This window comes from Grus americana, chromosome 2 (assembly GCF_028858705.1).
Source record: "Grus americana isolate bGruAme1 chromosome 2, bGruAme1.mat, whole genome shotgun sequence".
In the NCBI taxonomy this organism is placed as follows: Eukaryota; Metazoa; Chordata; class Aves; order Gruiformes; family Gruidae; genus Grus; species Grus americana.
In genome coordinates this window covers 119,068,690-119,085,289 of record NC_072853.1, presented here as the reverse complement: position 1 = coordinate 119,085,289, position 16,600 = coordinate 119,068,690, and the positions used below count along the sequence as shown (strand labels likewise).

The 16,600-nt window shown below is 38.0% G+C and overlaps 1 protein-coding gene across 5 annotated transcripts in view; it reads right to left on the bottom strand.

Annotated features, from left to right (window-relative positions):
* Window positions 1-16,600, bottom strand: part of UBP1 (upstream binding protein 1) — a 58,395-nt gene that overhangs the window by 11,665 nt on the left and 30,130 nt on the right. For 3 of the 5 annotated variants that reach the window (XM_054815271.1, XM_054815272.1, XM_054815273.1), the window contains 6 exons: window positions 11,468-11,544; window positions 8,789-8,894; window positions 8,078-8,184; window positions 6,183-6,335; window positions 5,919-6,029; window positions 5,262-5,369 (listed from right to left, as the gene is read on the bottom strand). In XM_054815271.1, coding sequence (XP_054671246.1) covers window positions 5,262-5,369; window positions 5,919-6,029; window positions 6,183-6,335; window positions 8,078-8,184; window positions 8,789-8,894; window positions 11,468-11,544 — 662 coding nt within the window. The remainder of the gene's footprint in view (window positions 1-5,261; window positions 5,370-5,918; window positions 6,030-6,182; window positions 6,336-8,077; window positions 8,185-8,788; window positions 8,895-11,467; window positions 11,545-16,600) is intronic. The other 2 variants (XM_054815274.1, XM_054815275.1) reach the window with 1 other exon arrangement.

Here is a 16,600-nt window from a genome sequence, read left to right as displayed (position 1 = left end):
GGGTAAGGTTTCCCTCAAACAGCACCTGCAATTGCCACTGCCAGGGACAGAACACTGGACTGGACCTTACAGACTACTGGTCTGATCAATCAGGATGTTTCTTATATTCTTAAGCCCAAAACCGAGTTAACCAAAAGGACATTCAGCAAGCTAATGATACCAATACAGAAGTCCCTGGCCATGGGACGTAAACTCAAGAGAAAAATGTCACTCTGTCACAAGGAAGCATCCAATGCTGTAAAAAGCCATCATAAAACAGAAAAAAGATTGGCATTGTATCTTTACCTGTAATGAACAATGAATATATACCGGTGCATTTCCAAAGATGATGTTTTTGAGGTCTCACAACTAACTGCACTCCATTACTAGTACCCTGAAACAACACTACTGATACAACTGTACTCCAGAAATTATGCCTTAATTTTCAAACACTGATTAATTCTTCAGAAGGAGAAACCTATTTTGATTTCAGATCTTTAACATCTTTCTGCATAGGACATGAATGAAGTTCCAAAGTGCAGACCAATGATTTTACTGAGTTAAAAATGAAGACGGGAAATCCTTTTCAGATACAGCATTTCAGGATATATAGCATTTAAACTCAGAATGTTCCTAACTTCTGAAGAGTTACAAAATCTTAAGTTATTCTAAGCCAACAGTTTAATACTATCTCCCTTCCTACTTCCCGTCTACCTGAATCTGCCCAAATTCATGCCTCCTTACAAGAGAGTAAAACTGAACTTTGTCAAAGAACTCCATACTATATTCAAATACCATATCAATACAAAACCAAAAAGGTTCTTCTCCAAATTAAACATTATACTTGGGCACATAGCATCATCTTTAGAGAAACAAATTGAAGAAATACTATATACTTATGTTACTAAATTAGTTTTGTTCCAGCTTCACTTTCTGACTCTCATAGCCTCTAGAAGGTTTCATATTCTAAACTTAAGTAACTTACAGAAAATATTTAACTTCTGCACCAATCTTTCACGTGCAAAACTATGTTCCAATTTATTTCAACGTCTGTATCTGGAAGTCTTCTAACTCCCATGTGCCCTATAATCAGCTCTATCTGCAAAAAATAACCGTTTGACCAAGTTTGATCAAGTTGTAGCTTTATAGATATTCTACCTTGTGACATAATATATACTAATATAAAAATCAACCAAGATACTGCAGACAGAAAAAAGTGCAAAGACTCAATTATCACAATACAAATTTGCCTGCTTTTTCAAATTCAAAGCAAGGGAAAGAATCTGGTGGTTTTGGTTTTTTTCTCTCTTCTTCCTTAGATAAGGTCTAGCTTCTATATATTTGGAAGAGAGGAAAAAATAAAGTGCCTCCTTCATAAAGTGCCTCCTTCATAAAGTGCCCCTGGATGAAGGTCACCTGTACATAAACATCCACTCTGAGATCCAGAAGGCAGCGTTAAGTTTGTGGCCTTTTACCTCTAGAGAAAAAGTCGATGGTCCATAGCATGAGAGTCTTAACAAGCAGTTTAACTATGCATCTGTCTGTTTGGAAAATACTAAGACAAATACTGCAGAAATTGCAGCAAATGCACCAAATTTTGAAACATCAGATGAATAAAAACAAGTAATGGAAAAGATTGCATTCTTATGAAAATGAATGTGAAGGAAAATATGAGTAATGGTAATTAAAAAAAAATTCTCTGGTTCTTAGGAAAGGATAGAAGAGTAGAGCAGAATGACCATTCAGAAAGGACGCTTCACCATTCTGTACTGTGTTAGAATTTCATATGAATTAAATTGGAAAGAAAAGATATTAGATTCAATGTTTCCTGAAGGAAGCAGGAAGCACAGTAAGAAATCAATCTTTCCAAATCAGATTGTGGCTGAGTTGGAAGAAACCATACAGGGAGGAAGAAAAAAAAAAAACAAACAAAACAAAAAAAAGGAAACAAAATCAGAAATCCAGCAAATAGAACAGCATAATCTTGGAAAGGCAAATAAAAAAGCCAACATACAAAAAGAGATGCAAAAAGCAAGGAACTAAAAAAGATAGCCTATATAATAGGTTAGGTGTAGGAGGAAGATAATACCAGCTTTACAAAGAAAGAAAACTATAGATTGGATCAACCTAAATTTCTGGAATTCAAGAAAAGATAATAAGAAACTATTTCTGGGCATCTAGGAAGCAGCACTGGCTAAGTAACAGCCAACCCTCTCAACTTCACCAAGAAAAATGCACTCCAAACAATCCCGTTTTCCTTCTGTAATGGAGCCACAGTTCCTAGGACATACGACAAGATCCATCGTATTTAAAGACATAACAAGTAAAACAGTGTCAATTCTCATACATAAAAGTCTTTAATTTTTAGGTTTAAGCTCCTCTGTGACAGCTGTACCACACATACGGTACACATATGATCTGCACATATGAGGTAAGTCTTGAGAACAGCCAAACCTTCTGATGGTTACATTTGGGAAGGTGGGTTTCCAAGGACAGAACTGCTCAGAGAAGAAACCTGCATCATCCCCTGTCCATATTTACAAGGCCATAAGAATAAGCCTGTCTGGTGACAAGAAAGAAAGGCTGAGGAGGTGGCCTTCAAGCTGTAAATCAGACATTTGTTTTCTAGATCAAGCAAACAAGTTGTACGCTGAACTTACATAGTTAAAAATAGTACTTAATGAGTGTATAGTGATTACCAAGGTTTCACTATGAATACAGCAAAACCAGTGTTTCATGGGTTTTTTTATGGGCTTGGTGATTTCTAATAATTTTGCTAATGATAAAAATCATTGTCATGATGGAACAAGTCATGTGTTAAATCTGCAGATGATACCAAGTTAGAAAGGCTGAAAGCATTTCATCCTACAGGAATAAAATTCAAAATGGTCACAACAAACTGTCCATATGATCTCAAGATAGAATTGCATTAAGGACAAATGCAAACCAGGAATAGTCAGCTGCACAATTACGAGAACTGGAAAGCTGTACATAGCTGTAACTCCAAAACAGTCCATGGGTCACCCTTCATTCCAAGCAAGAAGTGAAGAAATAAACACACACACTCTCTACTTTGTGTCTTTTGGGAAAGGCATTAGAAGTCCAGTACTACCTGTCCTACCTCAATTTTTCTTCACTACAATCAAGGTAATGCTCCCATACATAGAAGCTTAGTATTTCAAGACATTGTTAAGTTAAGAACAGGTTAGACAACTTTCAGGTATCATTTGGCTACAGCTTGTCCTACTCTGGACAAGGGATTTGTCATATATTTTAAAAATATCTTTTTCTATTATTCTTCCTATAAGCAATAATCATTCAATGGAAGTAGTTATAACAACAGAAAGAGAGCATGGGGGAAAATAAAAAGTAGAAATCCCTCAAAGGACCAGCTTCAAATGATGCTTCGGATATGCTTTATAAGTGAAAGTTATCAAATGCTGTTTTCTTCTGTCTATACCTCCCCTCCGTATTTGGAACAAATGCCCCCGGGCCATTTGGAACAAATGAAGGAACCTCTGCATTGCCAAAGAACACTAAAGGTGCATCTTAAAAGAAAGAAAAAAACCAACAATCAAGAACAGCAGAAGGTAAATTTAGACAGCTCAGTGCTTACAGTAGTTTCAGAGGGAAAAAAATCCTCAAAAGTACCCATCTTACTTGACATTGCTTGTTCCCTCCCACCCAGTTACGTGGTTTATAAACAACAAGAGGCATACACTGAAGTATTTTATAACCTAAACCATATACATCACTTTCACAGATCATAAGTACAAACTAAATAATGTCTGAGGGACAAGAGTCAGATTGCCCAAGCACTGCTGGGAAAGAGCTGCCAGCACAATATGCCTGTTTAAAGAACAGTCAAATAATTGTCGTCCACAGTCACATTATTAATTGACACTTAAACTTGCCAAATGAAAGATGCAGGACTGTTTCGCATCTGAAAAATGTAAGGTCTCAATGATGTTCACTTTAACAACATTTAGGAAATCTAAAATGCTAACCCTTGAAAGGAAGAGCGGACAGGATATTGTGGCGGTGTGCTCTACCCCCCAAGCCCTTATCACCAGTGGGGGCCGTGATGCCTTCATCTGGGTTATGCTGGACTTTGGGGGAGGGATGGCAACATGGTAGCCAAGGGCTGTCTGGAGCAGTGACCCTAACATCTTGCTGGTATGCAAACATGACCATAAGTCAATCATCTTAATAACTAGCGGACAGCCTAGAGCCCGTTGAGCTCTTCTGCACAGCAGTGGGCTGCACGCCAGCATCTGCCCTTGAGCAGGGATGCCTCTCAAGGTCACTCCTCAAGGTTGAGAGATTCCTTGCCGCAACAGATCCTCGGTCAGTGACAAAGAGCATGCTAAACTTTGAAATCTTAGCTAAGTGATATCAGGGATTGATTGCGCATATATAATCCTTTAGACATAAGCTGTTGATCAAGTCTGGGACTAGGACTGGGTCCAGTCACATCTAGATTCCTCTCTGAGAAGAAGTTTAGAAAGCAAGAGGGTCCTTTCTGAACCTCATGACTCAATGGTAGGGTGTCCCTGACAGTTTTGTCTAACCCTGTCCTCTATGCAGTAAACAATCACGTGTACTTTGCCATTGAATCTTGTTAAACCACTGTTGCTTTTACTATCAAACTTTGTTTAATCACTTTGTTTGTTTTATATGAATAATGTATGTTGTTGCTTGTCTCTTACGAGTGAAGTGCATCACTCCATCCCCAACAGATATATGTTAGATTCATTTTGAGGGGCACATACAGCGTTAGTGTACACATGTCATGAAGATGTACTGACTCTTCAGAACTGCATTAAATGTGCTTGGAGCACAATATGTACGTGGCTAAAGGAAAAATCAATGATTAATGATCAACCATCTGCAACGCTACATGGCCTGTTTAAAATACTGATGTACATGGAAACTTATATTGGATTTAAGTACAAATATGGAACAAAACACTAATTTTGCTGTTCTTACTTCCACTGATCACACACATACAGGAAAGTAAAAAGCTATTTCATTTAAAGTCGCATAAACGGAAAGCTCTTGATTTTAAAAAGTTACACAGTCCCTCTGCAACAGTTTAAGTGTTAGATTTAGGAAGGATTCCTTTGCTGAAAACAAACATGGAGTAATTGGTATACATAAAAGTGAATAAAATTAAGACACAGCAATCAAAATATTTTTACTTTATATAATGGAAGTTTCTCCTATATCTAACACTGCACAAGGTATCTTGCACAATGAAAAGGTAAGCAGAAGTCCCTTACACTGCCTCGCTTTGCCAGAGAATCACCGTAGTCTGCTGGCAAAGTCCGCTTGCTGGACTTTTTCTGCTCATGTTCAACTGCATCTTCAATTATAGGCTCAAGCCTCATCTGGACAAACACCAAAGATTTGGATCAATTTCTTTTCATTATACAGTGAGGAAAGATCTAAAAGCCTTTTAAAAACTTCTGAAATCTTTAGAAAACTGCATAGAACTCACTGATTTTTAAATAAAAAGAAAATGCAAAAACCTACTGAGGCTCTGGCCTTAAATTCAGTAATCTCCAAAAATGCACTCTGAAGCTCAAATTTGGCAGATAATTAAATGCTAGATTCCCCCCCTCTTTTTTTTTTGTGTGTGCTTTTCAGCTGAAAGATTTATAAATCTGTACCAAAAGACTCGCTCTAGGGTTCAGTACAGTCAGTGAAATAGTGTTCAATCTTAGTGTGCTTTAATATAAGCATCTATTGAGTATCTAAATGAAAGTTTACTAAACAAAATCTTAGAATTTAATGTTGCTGCTCACTGGACAAGTTTGTCAAATAAAAAGGTTATCTTTGTGTAGAACTAATTCTTCCCCAACCCTTCCAAGACTGCAGCTAAGTTATAAGCTGTATCTATGTAGTTCCTCCTCAGTAAGCAGATGCAATTCTGTTACCTCTGTAAGAACTGTGGTGTCATATGAAGGCTGATACTTTTCTTTTTCATGTGCAGTTCGCTTTTCCATCTTTTCTCTGTCTGTTTTCTGTTTCCTGTCTGCTCCTTTTGGCTAAAAATGAACAGTTACATGAACAAGAAAGCAGGTGGAAAATGGTTTTATAATTGAAATCTGATCTCAGAAGTCAAGCAGTAATATAAAGATGTCCACCATCTTTAGGAGAGCTTCTGAGAGACTTATTAAGCATCTGTTTTCTACTGTTACCTTAAAAACTTTGATTTGACAACTGGCTGAATGCAGATGATCTGTATATTCTCCATTTTCAGTCTGTTTAAAAGTGTCAACCTGAATCCTAAAAGGAACTCCTTTCTCTCCTCCATGTTTACGAGGGGTAAATTCAGTGCTGATACAATGTACCTGAAAAACAAACAAACAAACAAACAGGACCCTCAGACATATTCCAGACATGGATTTCATTAAGTGTTACCAACATCATATACATTTTCTAAGGACAAGTAACAAATTACCCAGCCTGAGGGCCAAGCTGCATAACTAACGCTTTGTTCCATTTTCATGCCCACATGCAAACGAAGCCAAAACCACTGTATTTGAGCTGACATGGAAGAGGGGAAACAAGCGTGTCACTAAAATCTCTCCAAAAAGCAGAAGTCATTATAGATTCTTATTAAACAAGAACTTGCTGGTTCTTTAGAAAAATGTATATGGATGACAACTATATCATTAACATAGCAAAAACTTTTTCAAGGTACTATTGGCCAATGCACTATAGCTAGAATAAACTTCAGAGTTAATTGTAATAGTATTACCAAAGCTACAGAAGGTTACTGACCAGAAGAGTTTTTAATCTCTGGTGAAATCAGGATATTTTCAAATATGCCCAACTTCCTACACAAGTCAGTACACTTTCTAATCAGTACGTAATTGCCTCAAGTGCTACATCAGAATGAAGACAGGGTTTGTAAGCTAGAAATAACTCTAAAAAATATGTAAGGAGAAAATCAGTGTAACAAAAAGAGTTACAATGAATCTCACTGGAGAGCACTCCCAATTTTTTCTGCTTCCTCACAGAATTTTAAACAAGCCAAGCACCATGGACACCTTGTGCTCTCAATGACTACAATACTATCTTTTTATTTCCTATGGCCATCAACAACAGAGAACCATGGACTGGAAAATGAAGCTTTAAGTGTGTCATCAGTGCTGCTATGCTGTGCTCTCTAGCTTTTAGAATAAGTGAACTATACTTGCATAACAAGAGTCTGTTCCATTTTCAGTCAGTCAATTATCACTTCTTCTAAGCAGTGCATAAGCAAAAATATTCAATAATTTATCTCACACTTCTTCAAGATGGCTACATTTTAGCAAGTAGCCATAATTCTTACCAGAAAAAAAATGTCTTCAATTGTATTAGAACAAAGTTAAATTATTGACAATATGGAATTTAACCTATTTTGACAGCCTCAGTAAGAAATGCTGCTACCTCAAACTTTATATCTATACCTTTTTATTTTATAATGAAAACAGATCTGAGACAAAAGTAAGCTAAAAATTCCAATGCAAAACTGAACATTCTATCTAAATAATTTTCAAAGTATCAATTGCCTTAAATATCTATTACATAAATAATAAAAATCCTACGACAAGGAAGCCTATTGACATAGTAAGAAACATCTTTGAACGTCTGATTTAAAACTCTCTTTGTAGCACACTATTTTTCATTTTGTATCCTCAAGCCAAGCCTCTGCTGAAGCTCACCAGTAGGACAGTGGGCCTCTCAACTAAAAAAAAAAAAAAAAAAAATTAAAAAAATAGTAGTAGTGACAGTTATCTAGAGGGATATAAATTAATTCTAATACTCCATATAACTAAATATTTTAGCCATGACAGCTTTCTTCAAAGTGCTTTTTGAAAGCCTTTTATTTAAATTGTTTTTAAAAGACGCTTTTATAAACCCAAATCAAGTTGAAAAACCTAACTAGGGACCCTTACAGAAATACGAACCTGTGTTTTTTTACAAAGCTGGTATTTAATGGCTATCCCACAAATAAGAAACCGAGAAGCTTCATAGTACAAATATACTACTGTTTGTGACCTGAAAGGCACCAAACACAAACATCCAGTCAAGTAAAGTTTCAAACCTGAATAAAAGCAGATGTACATTTTGTTGGATCCCACAAAAATTCAACCGCATTGAGCTGGCTTGGATTTGTCTTGATATCAATGACTCCAACGGACATTGGAATATCTATTAAAATAAGCAATATATATTTCAAAATAATCATTTTCCAAGAAAACACTACAAAACATTTTAATATAAGGTTACCATCAGCAAATGCAGGTAGGGTGGAAAAATGTGGGCTTTGGTGGCTTGACCATAAGCCCAGAAATAGTTTCTTTAGGACTGATCTGAAGGATCTTAGTAGACTCAACATACATAGTGCTCAGGGTTTGGGGGTAGTTTTTGATTCCCCTCCTCCCCCCCACCCCCACCCACAACTTATGCACCAAAAATTATCAAGTTATGCAAAATACAGAAACCATGTTGGTGCCATTTCCACAATCTACTAGAGAAAGTTCTCCTCATTATTGTAACATTTAGTAACCAAAATTAGAAAGATTACTAAATATATAAGGTTGCAGAGTTGCTATCTTACTTCTGTAGCACTTAAAGGTTTTAAATGAACGTGAAAGTGGCAAGAACATTTATATTCAAACTACACACTATGACAAAGCAGCACACAGAGAATTGGTCAATGGTTTTTCATCAGCCCGAGCGTAAATGTGACCGTGATCAATTTAAATTTGGAAACTGAATTTCATACAGTGGCATCAGATAGAAAGAATTATACCTAAGTCAAGAAGTCTGTCCCCAGGGCGGTTCCACTTCCAACCTTCTAGCTGCTGGTGCTCTGTATATTGCAACCTTCTGTCATGGAACACAACTCTTATAATACTCTAACAAAGAAAAAAACAAACATCTGATGAGCCACAAAGTTACTACATGTTTAGAAACAGCCTAAAGATAAAGCTCTGGTACATTCCAAAATAGCCACAGCGCTGATAAACACATATTTAGAGCAAAAAGTTTGGCAGCCATCAGTATCCCCAAGTATTCCAGAACACAGAAATAGAACTGAGCAGTAGCAGATATTTGAAAATGTGGTAAAAATACAAAAGAGAATTATATCTGATTGCATATACTAAAGGTCACTACGAATTATATGCAGTGAACTGACAGCACAGTATCAACACTATGTAGGAAACACAAACTTGTTTTAGGAAATAAACACAAAAGATTATTTATTCTGAAAAGTGGTGAATATAGTTTAACCATCTCTTTCATTGGTAATTTTGTGAATTTTTGTACAATATTTTAAGAAAAAAAATTAATAGAAAAATCCCTTCCTAGTATTTATAAAATTATTTACAATAAATATTTTATTTTAATAGTAAGAAGTAATAAACAGCTTCCAAACTATTCCACTTGTTCTAGCTGAAATACTAATCTAAAAATATGATACAATTAACTTTACTCAGCTAGAAGCAATTAGCCAAGAATATCTATTTTTGTGACCTGTTCTGCTATGTCTGTGGCTCTTAAGTCATATTAAAGAAAGGTTTCTATTCTGCTGCATGAATGCACATAGGAAGCAATTTGTTAAACAGAGGGGGGGAAAATTGTATACATGAATTGCTACTGAACAAACAAAACATAGACAAACTTTTTAAAGTCTCATTTTTTCCCATTAGTCTACAGCCTTACTTTTATTAACAATGGATAAAAGTGTTCAAAAAAATCCAAGGACTCTTAAATGAAGTGCCTCCTGCAGATACATTGCATTTCCTTGGTTTTATTTCAAAGGCAACAGAAAGCACATGTACGTGCATGCATACACACACACACAAACATACCACTCCTTCTTCACTGCAAACTGGCAAGTTTGGAACTTGGAAATATCTGCAGCTACCTTCACCAACATGAAATGCCTTCTTTGTTCAAGTACTGGAATTCCAGTATTTAAGTGTCGGAAATGGAAAATTTATTGATGTGGGATTACAATGCCTTGCTATGATAAAATTTATTTTTTTAGTTTTACACTGCCTTGTCCTATTTTACCTACCAAATGGCTCATCGCCAATATATGAACCTATAAAATTACAGCAGAGAGATTCCCCAAAGCTACACGGAAGTAGCATCTAAGGGGGCAAAACAGTCAATATGCTTACTACAGCAAATCAACAGGTTGTAAAAGGTTTAATTGCAGAACTCACAAATCCCAGTTTTATACTTGTGCTTAACACTTCCTGAAATTCTCTCTGAACAAATATCCCACAGACAAATAAGAACAAGGCATAGGACTATACAAGCCAGCCAAAGTTCACAAATTATATAGCTCAAAGTTGACAAGTAAAGACTCAGCCTCGCACAGGCACACTGCTCTGGTGTACTTGTAAGTACCACTGTCAAAGTGACTTCAATTGAAGTGTTTTTCCTTCTTCCCCAACATGAGTAAGATTTTTCTCCAGCAGTTCATTTAACAATTTGTAACATGAATTGGACATTTGTCAGTCTACCTCATTCTTATACTTCATATGATAGCTCAGATCCACAGTATCTTCTGCTGACATTAAAGCATAAGGAGACAAATCTGGAATGAGGAACGGAAGCTCAGCTATGGAACAAATTGCTCAAGAAGTAGCAAAATCAGACGTCTGTTTTCCTATAGATATGTCTCCCATGTGACAATATTCCACTGTTGCAAAAAACCATAGGTTGTCTCAACGTGCCTTCCATAACACCTATTAAGAAACATGTTCCTAATACCTCCAACTTCTTTCTAAATGATCCTCTAGCTTCCTTCCACATCTCCTAATCACTTGAAACGGAAATTCAAATGGCTTAGAAAATGTGGATACAACTAGGTATCTTAAGCTTTGTATAAAATAATCCAGTCTTCCCTACACACAAGGACTCTATGCATTGGGTATTCATAGTCTTCATATTCACACTTTTTTTTTTTAAATATCACTGGTCAACAGTCATTCTGAACGAGTACCTACTGACAGCAGAAAAAAAAAAATCCATAAAATCTAGTCTCTAGATTGGATTTCTCTCACCTAACTTTAGATAACTAAATTTGAAATCACTGTTACCACAGCTTCCTTTTACTCAGCAGAAAGACATTGGCACATTTAGTGGAGATTCATCTCATCTTAAAATAGATGAGACTGCAGACCTCATAAAGGGTACACGAAGTGCTTAGCTCACCTTATCTAAAATTACATGAAATCAACTCATTCATAAATGGGGAAATGCATACATGTATATTCTTTTAATTTGTAGTAAACCTGAAATAAAACAACAAAGCTAGGCATTAGGTTCCACTGTGCCTATTTCCTTTCTTGGTCAGATGAGCGAGTCCACCTCTCTCCATGAATCAGAGTACAATAAAAGGTTAAAAACTACTCTTTTCATATGCAACCATCAGAGGTGTGTTAGTAATACTACCTAGAGAACTTCAGCTCACCTTCACCAGTTTTCCATTGATCTCTGGTATGTCTCCAGCTTTCCGATTATCTAGCATCCGTATTTCATAGGACTGACCTTTAAAGAGAAAAAAGTTTGTATGGGTACAAGAGTTGGATCACAAAGCTATTTTGTGTTTAATGCACCTGAGTTAGCTTTTGGTTCACAGTACATAATACAGGTACTTGAAACTTCTGTTTAAGAGATTTTCATAACAAGGGTCACATTTCAGCACAGGAATTAACGCAACAAAGTGAAACTTTTTGGTCCCTTTAAAACTACGGATACTTTCAAAATTTAAGTATTTCAATTTACAGGCAGTTTAAGTACTTGTTGTTTTTTTTCCTGAAGAAAAACTCACCTTCTAAACTGAACTTCTTTATTTTTGAAACTGATGAAAGGCAACATACTGAGAACCATAGACTGCTCTTCTGAAACCAACTCCTGCAAAGAGTTTTGATACTCTCCCTACAAAATACCTACTACTCTCCCATGTTTAATTTTGCCCATGTACCTGTTGCCTTTGTATGATTTCAGAAATAAGCCTTTAAAATAGTTTCTGATTATTTCAAACAGGTATGAGTGAACCTATCTTTCTACTGAATTTGACAAACTGTTATGATTCAAAAGAGAGAAAGCTGGAAGTAATTTATTTGAACTACAGGGATTTCTTTCCTCCAAGGTTAGCAGCACATATTCATCTGGAAAAATGAATCCCTAAAATATAGGACAAAATAGATCCTTAAAATAGAAGAAAAAATAGATCTCAAGACATTCACTAAGATCAAGTACAGTAAACTCATGACCTTCTGCATTACCCTCCAAACTACCTTTACACTCGAGTGTTTACTGCATTTAAAAGACATTTATTGGCTTGCCCTACAAGGTAAAGGTTCAGCTGCCATACTCCTGTGAATAAGCAAATTATTTCTTCAACTCTTTCACTGCTCCATAGACTGATGTTACCACCAACTGTGGACTGTTTGGCATTTGTTTGTTGTAACACAATTAGCACATTTATGTATATACTCTACAGGTGTACAGGCTTTCTTCACCCCAGCAGCATTTGATCACTGATGACACAAATCTATATAAAAATTAAATGCACCTAGTGCAGCTGAGTAAAGCAACAGATCATTTCTCCTCCTATACTTAACAGGAGGGATTTTTTTTCCATGTTAATGAGATTTCTTCAATTACCAGTGTTATTTTGCTCACATGGAGGTATAACACATCTAAGTCCATCTGCATTTATAGACTGCATCAGGGTTTTTTAAAAATCTAGCACTATTAATAAAGCTTTTACAAATATTTGTTCTCTTTTGCCATTATTTTGAAAGGTGAAGGGAGGAGCAAAACCCTATTTGATTGCTTGCTCAACAAGTGTTGCTAACTTTTTACAGGTACAAAATAATCCTAAGACTGAAGATCTGATTAAAGTAAAAATCAAGGAATGCCAGGCTCAAAAAATGCAAAAATAGCATGGAGAATTTTCAAAACAAAGGGACAGGTAAGCTTCATTCTGGATTTTTGGACAGGTAGCTGCTCTGAAAGTGTAAAAAGCACCACAGCATTGATTGTAGTCATCTCTCTATGACAGCCATACATGCTACTTTCTCTGCTGTTTCCCGGGCAGGAGCAAGGCAACACAAGGTGTTAGGGACATTACCTGCCCACTGTTGTAACACTGAAACTGTAGTACCCACTTTCACAAAAATCACAGAATGGTTGAGGTTGAAAGGGACCTCTGGAGGTCATAGAATCATAGACTGGTTAGGGTTGGAAGGGACCTCAAAGATCATCTAGTTCCAACCCCCCTGCAGGCAGGGACACCCTCCACCCATCTTGTCCAACTGCCCTGCTCAAGCAGGGCCACCTTGAGCCAGTTGCCCAGAAGAAAGTCCAGGCTGCTTCTGAGTATCTCAAGGATGCTCATCCAGCCCATACTTCATTAGCTTCTCTGTGAGGATCTTACAGGAGAAAAAAAGGAAAAGCCTTACTGAACACAATGACTTGTAGACAATATCCACTGCTCTGCCCTTGTCTACCAAGCCAGCCATTTCATCATACAAGTTTATCAAGTCAGTTAAGCATGACTTCCCCTTGGTGAATCCATACCGATTACTTCTGATGACCTCCTTATCCTTCATATACCTGGAAATGGTTCCCAGGATTAGCTACTTCATCACCTTCCCAAGGATGGAGGTGAAGCTGACCAGCCAGTAGACCCCTGGGTCCTCCTTTCTGAAGATCAGAGCAATGTTTGCTTTTCTCCAGTCCTAGCTCTCCTAATCATCATGATCATTCAAAGACTATTGAGAGTAGCCTCACATGACATCTACCAGCTCCCTCAGCATTCATGGGTGCATCCCATTGGGATCCATCGATTTATGTATGGCCAGTTTGTGTCAGTATGCCCTGATCTGCTCCCCTTCCACCACGGATACACATTCCTTGCTCCAGACTTTTCCCCTCATCTCTAGAGCCTGGGATTCCTGAAGGCCAATGTTGCTAGTAAAGACTGAAAAGAAGGCAGCCTTTTCCATGTCCTGTGTCACCAGGGCCCCTGCCCTGTTCAGCAGGGGCCCCACATTTCCCATAGTCTTCCTTTTGCCATGTATGTACTTAGAGAAGCCCATCCTGTTGTCTTTGACATTCCTTGCCAGATTCAAGTCATTGGGCTTTAGCTTTCCTGACTGCATCTCTGCATGCTCAGACAGTGTGTCTGTATGCCTCCTTTTTGTGTTTGAGTTTTGGCAGGAGCTCCTTGCTCATCCATACAGGCCCCCTGGTGTTTCTGCCTGACTTCCTGCTCATTAGAATCCACTGCTCTTGAGGTTGGAAGTGGTGATCCTTGAATATTAACCAGCTTTCTTGGGCCCCTCTTCCCTCCAGGACCTTATCCCACGGGACTCTACCAAGCAGATGCTCTAACAGGCCTGAGTCTGCTCTCCTGAAGACCAGTAATATGATCTTGCCTTCTGCCCTGCCTCCTCCTCTCAGGATCCTGAATTCCACCATCTCATGGTCACTGCAGCCAAGGCTGCCTTTGATCTTCACATCCCCAGTGAGCCCTTCCTGTTGTATGAGGTATAACAGAGCACCTCTCCTCATTGGCTCCTCTGTCACTTGGGTGAGGAAGTTGTCACTAATGCTCTCCAGGAACCTCCTGGATTGCTGATGCCCTGCTGTGTAGTCCCTCCAGCAGATACCAGGGTGGTTGAAGTCCCCCTATGAGGGCCACAACCTGTGAATATGAGGCTACTTCTAGCTTTTTGTAGAAGGCCTCATCTGCTTGTTCCTCCTGGTCAGGAGGCCTATAGCAGACATCCACTACAATGTCACCCATATTGTTCTGCTCTTTAACCCTTACCCTTAAGCTCTCAGTTGGCTCATCATCCATCCCCAGACAGAGCTCCAGGCATTCCAGCTGCTCTCCCACATAAAGAGCAACTCCCCATTCCTTGTCTTCCTGTCCTGTCTTACCTAAAAAGCCAGTATCCCTTCATTGCAACACTCCACTTACATGAGCCATCCCATCATGTCTCCATGATCCCAACAAATTCATAGCCCTACAACTGCCTGCAGATGTTTCATTCCTTGTGTTTACTGCCCATGCTGCTTGTATTGCATGTACGTGCACTTCAGAGAGGTGCCCCACCATACCGATTTCCCAGAAAGGGTTTTGGTGTTTCCCCCTGTTTTATAGGCACTTCCCTGTTTACATCCAAATGCTGGAGGTGACCCTGTTTAAGTCCCCTTTGCTGATTTTGTGTTCCCTTTCAGGTACATCATTCCAGGCCCTTTGCTCCTCAACCCTGTTCATCGCTCCCTCACAGTGCTGCTGGTAACTCTCTCCCTCCCCTGTCGTCCCTACTTCAAAGCCCTCCTTGCCAAGTCAGCCATCCTGCTGGCAAAGGTACTTCTGCCCACCTTACTGAGGTGGATCCCATCTCTCCCAAGCAGTTCTTTGCATTCACAGAACTACAAGCCTAGTTCTACTGCGTAAGCGAAACTAACAAATGCTTCCCCTTTTCTCTTCCACACCACTTTTGCTATGTGATATACATAGCAGCAGCCAACTCAAAACATTGTCCTACAACTCTGATACGCACTCTCAATGGACTCATTTAACAGATTTTACTGTTAATAAGAACCCTGCAAATCCCTGAACAACCAACCATCATCACTCCAAGATTTAAACTTCTAGAATTAGCTTTTCAGCTGAAAAACCTAATCACTTTAAATATTCCACTAGCTCATAGAACGTCTCAAGGTGGAAAGGACCCATAAGAATCGAGTCCAACTCCTCGCAAGATTACTTAAAAGTAAACCATATGACTAAAAGCATCATCCAGATGCTCCTTGAACTCTGAATGATGCTCTTAGCTATTCCAATTAAAACACCTACTGACAGAGGGTAAAGTCAGGGCTTGCTTAAGTATTGCCTTAGGAAATGTCACTATAGCTTAACAGACAGGGCAAATGTTCCCATTGCTTCTGGTATTCCCATCCAGTAAACTAAAGACAACTGATGATGAAATTAAATTGAGTATTAGCTCTCTGTGGTACTCCCTACTCACAATCCTCTTGAAAATGATTTAAGGCAAGACACTACCTCATAAGGGGACTGAACTAGAAACCAGATACATCAAGTGACCAGGATTAAAATTACCATTTTTCTAGAGGACTTAATCCATCTCATTATGCAAACATATGTACAAGTACATCTCAGTGCTGCAAACTGCAACACAAATGACCAGAACTATTTTGATTGCTATTTTAAGCTGGCTTCAGTATGAAAGATGTCATCTCTCAAAACTACCCCAAGATTATTTTTTTTTTTACATACATATATATATATGTGGTTTGTACTAACAGCTAATGGAGATTTTTTTAGGAAAAAGTCTTAATCTAGGCAGCAAACGTACTGCCTTTCTGTCTGAAGTATTAACACAGAAGGGAAGCTGGCCAATTGTTTTTTTTCCGTATTTATTTAGAAAAAGGGTATACCAATGCTTTCATTTTTCAACATCAGGAAAAGCTGGACACTGAAGAACAGCCCAACTTCTTTGCAAAAGAAATCTTTGTACTAAAAGATTTTCAAGGAAAAATGAAACAATGACAGTCGCTT